Source organism: Pollicipes pollicipes, unplaced genomic scaffold (assembly GCF_011947565.3).
Source record: "Pollicipes pollicipes isolate AB1234 unplaced genomic scaffold, Ppol_2.1 Scaffold_4753;HRSCAF=5611_pilon_pilon_pilon, whole genome shotgun sequence".
NCBI classification, from domain to species: domain Eukaryota; kingdom Metazoa; phylum Arthropoda; class Thecostraca; order Pollicipedomorpha; family Pollicipedidae; genus Pollicipes; species Pollicipes pollicipes.
Window position 1 is genome coordinate 24,722 of NW_023596550.1, and position 9,043 is coordinate 33,764.

A 9,043-nucleotide genomic window follows, 5' to 3' on the forward strand; every position below is an offset into this window, starting at 1 on the left:
TAGGATGTGTCTAGATCAACGGTTCATCATAAATGTACAAGAACGCTTTGGACAAAGGGACGACCTTCTGGCTATACGATAGATGTATGGAGGCAGTGCTGAGTAGGCCCTGTTGGCGCATATCCACAGCATCCTAAACAAAGCTCTCGATGGACACCACAGCAACAGTGGTCACCGTATCACTAGCGTCAACGGTCCGTGTCGAGCCCGCGGTCATCACCAGCGAACACGACTCCAGTCCGGTTCGTTTTCTCGCGGCGGGCCGCGGCTCACCCTCAGCGAGACGACAATGTCGGCCATCTGGTCGACCACCAGTTGCTGGGCGCCCAGGATGGTGGCCTGGTTGCGCAGCCGGTTGGCCGCCGAGCGCTCGGCCGGCGGCAGCAGGTTGGCGGCCGCCTCTAGCGCGGCACCCATCTGACCCAGCTCGACGGCCGTGATGCGGTCCTCCAGCTGCGCGGTCAACGGACGGGAGGGGGTCAGCCAGGGTCAGGGTTACCACCCATGTCAGGAGTTACCATCCACCTGAAATCGCTGCCATGGCCAGGACCCACCGCTCCAGTCATGGGTCACCGGCGAGGTCAGAAGTCACCGCCCTGGTCCGGGGTCACTGCCCAGATCAGGGGATCACCGTCAAGGTCAAAGATCGGCTGAGAAACAGACGGAAGAGGTCCACCCGGGCCCGGGTCAGAACTCGTCGCCACCCAGATCAGGGTTGCCGAAATTTAATAGGCAACTCGCCGCCACATCCGACACCGGCCATGCCAACAGCATCGCCAGCTCGGAGATTTCAAATAATAACCAAAATTCAATTCAAAGGCCATCCACCAAGCCCTCCAGGGAGGACACCAGGAATGTCCATCAGCGATACGGGCAAAACGAGAGTAAAGAATGTCACCAGCTCTCGCTGAGAGAACCGTTGCCGCATGGTCGCCACAGGGTTTCGACCAGCAGCCGGGCGGCGCTCACCGTGAGCGTGAAGGCGGTGTAGTTGATGCGGGCGACGTCGGAGCGCGCCAGCTCGTACAGCTGCTCCTTACCCAGCGGCGTGAGGATCTCGACGTCGGTGTCCACCTGCAGCAGGGCCGGGTCATGCCGGTGAGGGTTCCCTCGCGACAGGGGAGGGGGGGGGGGGCGTGACTGGCAGCGGCTTCAGCGCCAGTGGACAGGTCAGAGCAGCCCCACCGGTCTGACCAGCCCGGGCGTGAAACTCACGAGACAGGACTAGGTACGACGGATGGTCCCTGTCGTGCACAAGCGTGCGTATAGTCTGAAGCTTTGGGTGGTGGCTCGAGATTTAGGAAAATTTTTGGAAAAAGGCGCTCGCTATTTGCCCTTGACTGGAATAGCCTGCGGCCGGTGGCAGCGGTCGCGCTAAAGGTAAGACGACGTCAGAGCACAGGACAGACCGTGCCGAACGTTGCGGCATGTTATACATTCGGCAACAAACTCTGCCATTTACCTGGAGTTGCACGACCATATGGTAAGGGACAGGAGTCACCCAACGTGCACTGCTCAGACTGAGCTCTGACCTCCCAAATCCACCCATTCGAAAAGTTTGAAATACATCTTTCAACGATTGCAGGCAACATAAAAAATTGTCAACCAATGCAACACATTTCACTCCACTAACGCGTGCCAAGTGCGAGGCAACCACTTCACCGCACCAACTAATCTGCGCTCGGCAACTCTGCCTACGCATACAACCAAGGCACTGAAGCCGCCCGGCCTGTGTCTGCCTGCAGAGCCCAGCCGATTCACACCGTCCACTGGTCTGTATCCGACTCTGTGGGAAACGAAGCCCCGTTGCCCGCCAACCTGTATCTGGTTGCGGAGGGCATCCAGCTGCTCGTCGATGCCCAGCTGCTGTTTGTAGCGGCCCAGCTCGGAGAGGTCGTACAGCGGCTCCAGGTGCAGCACGGTGTAGATCGACTGGTTCTGGTGACATCTCCTGCACCAACAGTAACCAGTGACGGTCATGAGTGCAGCCAGTTTCCGTCTCCAGATTTTCGCCAGCAGCTCCAAGAACCGTCACGTTGTGGACCCGCATGACTCCTAAGTCCGACGAAACATGTTAAAAAGCCTGCAGGAGCGTCATGGCACGATGACGAAGCACAGATTGACCGCGGCGTGTGTGTTTTTGAAAGACTCTTTTCCCTACAGATCATCCTTTGAGCTAGAGGTTTATACTCACTCTTGGCATCACTTAGAAGGTCGAACACACCTACACCGTGTCCCGACCAGCATATCCCCGCTCCACCTCCGCACCTCTCCACCCCGCCCTCCGCAGGCAGCCCCATGCCTCCAGCGGGTCGGTGGAGGCATGAAGGGCCCGGCCCCCCTGGTCCCCGGCTGCTGACCTGATGACGTCGGCCAGGTCGAAGCCGGTGGCGGCCAGCTGCGGCAGCAGCTCGTCGGCCGGGAAGACGGCCTCGAGCAGCGCCGGCCCGCCGGCGGGCGAGGACGGCTCGGCCAGGCCGGCGCACAGGTAGAACTGGGTCAGGCCTCCCACCAGGAACATGGCCGTCACCAGCAGCAGCACCAGCCAGCCGAACAGGAAGAAGAAGAAGGTGGCGCTGTCGGCGGGCCGTGCACGTCATGTCCGGCCCGGCAAGAACAACCGTCACACGGGTGTCACAGGCTGGAAAGCTTATTCTCGCAACCACCGTCCGTGAGGCGTCACCACTGCCGAAAGGACGCCAGAACAACAGGGCTTGAGGTAAACCAGGTGCACGCTGATGTTATGTGTTGTATGTGTGTGATGATGTTATGTGCACGCAGTACCTGAGCATACTTTAACACACAACTGGTATGCTCTGATTACAATCGCATTGCTACATTGCTTTGTTGTGAGATTAGATCGCATTACCCAGAACGCATATATGAGCACCACAAAGCATTACTACAACACATTGCTGTGATGCCGCACGGGCAAACGAACACACTTGTTAAACTGGAATACGAAGCGAGTTGGCTGCGTTAAAACCATCAACCGACGTGGCCCTCAGCCTTCCACGGCACGCCGCTGGCACTTCTTGGCGGCGCCACACGCGGGCCGTTCAGTCCACAATAGCCCGTGTCCGTTCTCACCGCACGGCCGGCGAGACCCACGTCCAGGTAGTACGGCGGGAGGGGGGGGGGGCCTCAGACCAGAGGGGGCCCAGAAAAGGGGGGCAGAGGAGCAGAGAAGTCGCCTCACCTCAGCAGGAAGTTTGCACCGGCGCCCTTGTTGCACGTGTCGTCACCGTAGACGTTACCCGGCCGCCGGCCGCAGAGGCCGCAGAAGAGCCCCATCACCAGGCAGAAGGTGACGATCAGCACCAGGCCGGAGAGGATCAGGAACAGATAGTACCTGGCGGCGCCGAGAGATGTCGCAGGTCACGATCCCGCCGGCCACTCTTCAGACAGTTCCGCGCGCCTCGCCACGGCGGTGCACGGGGTGTCAAGTGCAGGGACAGCTCCGCTGACAGAAGAGCAGCAGTGCACGGTAGGCGCGCGTCAGAACCAGTGAACGGCACAGAGCGAGAACGGAGAGAGGCGGGGGAGGCGGCTGCACCTCCCCTCTGCAGCCGTCCCTTCTCTCCTACGGCAATGCTGGGAAACAAAGACAGTGGAACTGAAAGTCTCAGAAAGTGACGGTGTCAGCAACAATTTCGAAGCCGATTCTTTCCATACGTCGCTATGAGGTTAATATTCGGCATTCTCAGAAAGTGGGGTTGCAATGACACTGACAGAACACCCGTTCTCTTCCTATACTTGAAGAAAGCGAACAACTTCGAGCTTGCCCGCCCCTCCCCACCATCTCTTCCGTGGATGGGGCGTCATTTTCGCACGCGCGTCAGCGAGACAGCTGCCACACTGGGGCCGGCCCCACGCGACAGACCTGCCCCGTGAGACCCGGCCGAAGCCTGACCTGAACGAGCCGTACTGCTGCAGGTACTGGTTGGCCTCGTCCAGCGCCTCGTGAGCCGGCCGCAGCCGCACGCTGTCCAGTGCCGACGAGATGTTTGCTGCCGCGTCCTGCAGCCGGATGCCTGCCGACGACGGCGGGGAGGGGGGAGGGGAGGGGTTCAGCGGCCGCGCAAGCCCACACGCACACGCCGCTGGACGTCAGGCGGGCGGTGCACTAGGTCATCAGGTCATTAGAATGCGGCGTCATGTCGTTACGTATGCTGTGTTAAGTCATCATACACACTGCGGCAAGGCATCACACACGTCAAGCCGACGCTTTTCTTTTTTGGTTTAAAGAGAGCGCGCCGCATGTCACCCCGCACCCCTCTATGGAGCGTCAGCGGCTGCCTTGACAATGTCTGCGCTCAGGAACCGTAGCACCGGCGCGGCGCTGCGCACACGACTGTCAGAAACGGCAGTTCAAGATATCAGGCACAGGCTCAGGAGGTCAGCCACTGCGTCGTCAGTTAGTCAGATACGGCCGTCAAGACGTCAGTCACGGCCTTCAAGTCGTTTATGATACGGCCGTCAAGACGTCGGAACGCGGCGTCAAAACGTCAGACACGGCGTCTATCAAGTCGCCACACAGCGTCGTTACGTCAGACACGACGTCATGTCGTCAGACACACCGTCAAGACGTCAAAGAAGTCATCAGAAAGGGTTTCCAGGTACTACAAGTCGCCGTACAAAGGGTCGTTGGGGCGCCGCCATAACGCATACGGCAAGAGTTAGTTTGAAAGACTACGCAGAAGTCAGCAAGTCCTTCGTTAAAGGCATTTTCACGTTATGGCCGCCACAGTACGATTCACAGGCTGTGGTATGCTCGTTACGACGGCGCTCGGCACGGGTCGCTAGCGCTCCAAGCCCAGCCCCCGGCTCTTCCTGACAAAGCCCTTTTGTCTCGCAGTTCCGCTGCACCGAATAAACAACGAAGAAAGCCGCCGGCCCGCCTGAGCCTGCCCCCGGGGTCGACGAATGGTCGCGCCCGTGGCCTGGCACCGCCGCTGCAGCACCAAAACAAGTCGGATCGATGGAGAGGCCAGACCTCCTTCTCAGAGGCTGCAATCTCGCAGGCTCTCATTGACACAGTTCGAAAAAGTTGAGCTCAGGAATGATGCTCGGAAATTCGGAGGCAGAGGAACGAAGTCTGCTCGAGGAGCGAAAGGATGGTTGCTGTGTGTTTACGTCGTCGTTATCCGCACTCGCAAACTTAATTTGTGCATTCGATATGTTGGTAAAATGCCAACACACATGCTTTGTTATCAGATTGTTGTTGTACAACCCTGACGGCAGGAAAGTCGCGATACCCTATAAAAGAGATGCTTGATGCGCTTAATGGTTATGTTCAGCTACCATCAACATATGTCGGAAAGCGCAGCGAACAGTTACTCACTGGATTGACCCGGTTTTCTTGTATATCATGTATGGCGTTCGTCGTTTCTATGAAGCGCCCCGCATTTTGCAATCTATGCTAAGCTTATCTGAAGAGACAACATGGTCTCACCTTCCCAGCTAAGATATTAAATTTTGCCTGCAAGTTTTGTCGCATACTTCTGGACAGCTTTAAGTACCAAAGGGTCTTTGACGTGCCTTTCAGCGCCACAGTACAATCATGGTGGGGCAGCCCGGTGTTCTGACCAGTTGCCAGTCTTTTGACTAGCCACGTACGCGCTATTTCTAACACGGATGCAGACTCAAACTGTTGATTCGCCCTGGAAGTCACACATATGTCTGACGCTCTAACCACATGAGCTGTAGCGAAATTCTGCGAAAGGCCTTTATTGTATTTCAAAGAAATGCAGTGGATTGATGACCGCACTCCCAGAATAAAACGCACTGACGACAATGATACAGGATCTTTATGGCTCCACGGAAGAGCCAATGATTTTAATGAGTGGGCTCTTACTCAGATATGATAATGGGCGGGGGCAATAGCTGTCCGTCATTTGCCTGGTAAGTGCTTCTGAACTAGACAATAATTATATCATTGCGACTCTTAACGTCAAACAGATGCAGTAGCTGCCCATAATACAAACCGTCGACCCCCCACACAATAACCACTGATTGAGGCCGTAGTCCGTGATGACGACCACTGAAAGCCATTTGCCACAGACAGCATGCAGCGTGGCGGCCATTTTAGCCTACACGTCAGGCAACCGCAATAGCTGTCCATAACTCACCGGCCTGGGCAATCCTGCGACGCACTTCTGGCACGACGGCCGCCACCTCCGCCTGAATGCGGCCCGACAGCTCGTCGAACGACCGTTTGCCTGCACGCACCTCTCGCTCGATGCCGTTCTCGATCAGCGAGGAAATCTCGCGAGCCGTTCTTGTGACGTCCGGCAACTGCAGCGCAAAGTCAGGCCAGGTCAGGTCAGGTAGCACTCAGGCCACGTTACGCCAGGTCACCACGTGCCACGGGAAGTTACATTGAACACAGGTCGGGTCAGCTATAGAGTCTGTCATGCAGAGATCGGCCAGCCAGCTGTAGTGCAGGGATCGGGCCAGCAGCAAGCCATTGAGGCCCCACTACGTTAAGGTCAGGATCAGGTCATGACCCAGCCAAAGCCTCCATAAGCTGAAGACCAAGCAGGGGGGGAGGGCACAGTAGCTGTGACAGATGAATGAGATTGTGTCCGGCTTGGGCCAGGTCAATGGGTCGCAGCGAGGTGCCAGTGGAAGATTTGTACAGGCACCGGACACAGGCCAGGTCCGCTATCTGCAGGTCAGGTCACCGCCGGTCAGCAGTCTGGCGCCAGCGAGCCAGTCCTATGTTTGTTACAAGACAAGGTAATGACAGCTATGAGCATTGGGTTGGAATGATGGGGGCATTAGTTTGTGCACCAGGTAGCTTATACACCAGGCACGTGCAAGCAGCATTATGACCTGAAATCGAATGCAACTTTAGTTGAACCCATCTGCTTTTGGCGGACGAAATTCATGCAACGTCACACAGATATAAAGAGCCACGGTACCTATAGACACCGAGGTTCAAACAAGGCATGCACGCCTCCAATGTCCACGACCGCAGGTCAGCTAGTCCTCGGAGCGTCTCAGGCGAAATCACCAAGACATCCAGGCCTCTCACACCGTGAAACACTGGCACATGGCGCAGGTGCTGATGGACGGAGCGCGCTCCAGACACTGATCCACCAGCACCGTGGAGACCGCACGCAGGCCAATCACGGCACATGACCACACAACTGCCGGATCCTAGCAGACTGGTGCCAAACTTAATGATAATAACGCAAGGAAATCAAGCCTCATGCAATTCATCACCGCTATGTAAGAAAACGCCATGCTTAATCACTTGCATCTGAAAGAACATATCCCCTGATTGAACTAAATGTGCATTTCAAAGATGGTACCTACTATAGAACTCAGGAGGAAAGCTGTTACACAGAGGACATGACATTCGGGACTCAACGTCGACATACACTGGAAGAGAGCACATGCCAATCACCAACACAACATGGATAAAGTGAGCTCAAGTGCCTGCATGTCTGTGAGACCGCTTGAAAATCGAGCACACGTATGACCACAGGGTCGAGCCGGTCCACCCGTGCAAATCAGTGTCTGCCTGAACCGCTGAGAACTGTACACTGTTCTCTTCAGACAGCGACGCCTGGACCGCGGAGGACTGTACACTGTAGTCTTCAGACAAGCGACGCTTGGACCGCAAAAGCGCGCTTGGACGCTGTACCCCACAGACAAGCGACGTTCGGGCCGCAGAGGACTACACGCTGTACCCCAACGGACAAGCGACGCTCGGGCCGCAGAGGACTACACGCTGTACCCCACGGACAAGCGACGCTCGGGCCGCAGGACTACACGCTGTACCCCACGGACAAGCGACGCTTGGACGCTGTACCCCACGGACAAGCGACGTTCGGGCCGCAGAGGACTACACGCTGTACCCCACGGACAAGCGACGTTCGGGCCGCAGAGGACTACACGCTGTACCCCACGGACAAGCGACGTTCGGGCCGCAGAGGACTACACGCTGTACCCCACGGACAAGCGACGCTTGGACGCTGTACCCCACGGACAAGCGACGTTCGGGCCGCAGAGGACTACACGCTGTACCCCACGGACAAGCGACGTTCGGGCCGCAGAGGACTACACGCTGTACCCCACGGACAAGCGACGCTTGGACGCTGTACCCCACGGACAAGCGACGCTTGGACGCTGTACCCCACGGACAAGCGACGCTCGGACCGCAGAGGACTACACGCTGTACCCCACAGACAAGCGACGTTCGGGCCGCAGAGGACTACACGCTGTACCCCACGGACAAGCGACGCTTGGACCGCAGAGGACTACACGCTGTACCCCACAGACAAGCGACGCTCGGACCGCAGAGGACTACACGCTGTACCCCACAGACAAGCGACGTTCGGGCCGCAGAGGACTACACGCTGTACCCCACGGACAAGCGACGCTTGGACCGCAGAGGACTACACGCTGTACCCCACAGACAAGCGACGCTCGGACCGCAGAGGACTACACGCTGTACCCACGGACAAGCGACGTTCGGGCCGCAGAGGACTACACGCTGTACCCCACGGACAAGCGACGCTTGGACCGCAGAGCGAGGCAGCCGTATCTGACGAGCTCCAACAAAGTTCAGCTCCAGGCCGGGCACGCCTGACTTCCGCGTCCACAGTGACTCGCGGATACGGTGCGTGACCGGACGTGTTAACGTGCTCAACCGCGGTGCCTTGGCCAGGCGTGACTCTGACGACTCGCGAGTAGAACGAGCGGCTACAGCGGCCGGCGGCGCACTACTACGGCTAATGAGCATGCGCGTCTCGAGTCTGACTCAGCGTGCCTGTTGTGGCTCGTGGGCACGCGAAACTACACAGCTTCTGGGCGCGCGGACCGCCGTGCAGGAATACGCCGTGCTAGTTCTCAGTAACGGTGGCGTGACTTATGGCCACCATGTGACTTTCGTGCAACCGGCCCATAAAGCGATGTTAGTACGTTACCTTCGGCAGCAGGTCGTAAGCAAGCCACTGGAAACATGGCCGAGCGGTGGTTAGTTGGGGGATGAGGAAGGCCCTCGGCGACCGCAAGGCGCTGTTATTTCCAC

The 9,043-nt window shown here is 57.7% G+C and overlaps 1 protein-coding gene across 1 annotated transcript; it reads right to left on the reverse strand.

Annotated features, from left to right (window-relative positions):
* Positions 1–216: 216 nt before the first annotated feature.
* Positions 217–7,059, reverse strand: LOC119099634 (prominin-1-like). Its single transcript, XM_037222703.1, has 9 exons — positions 7,042–7,059; positions 6,132–6,297; positions 3,914–4,034; positions 3,200–3,352; positions 2,998–3,034; positions 2,361–2,431; positions 1,819–1,951; positions 970–1,074; positions 217–453 (listed from the first exon to the last, which is right to left on the reverse strand). The coding sequence occupies exons 1-9, from the start codon at positions 7,057–7,059 to the stop codon at positions 217–219; spliced, it is 1,041 nt and encodes a 346-aa protein (XP_037078598.1).
* Positions 7,060–9,043: the final 1,984 nt, after the last annotated feature.

Excerpts from the sequence above, each read along its gene's own strand:
- LOC119099634 (XM_037222703.1), bottom strand. Across the intron at positions 4,035-6,131 it reads TCGCAGGATTGCCCAGGCCG|GCATCCGGCTGCAGGACGCG; the intron begins GTGAGTTATGGA and ends CGTCGTCGGCAG. Across the intron at positions 3,035-3,199 it reads GGTGCAAACTTCCTGCTGAG|AAGTGCCAGCGGCGTGCCGT; the intron begins GTGAGGCGACTT and ends GGCGCCGCCAAG.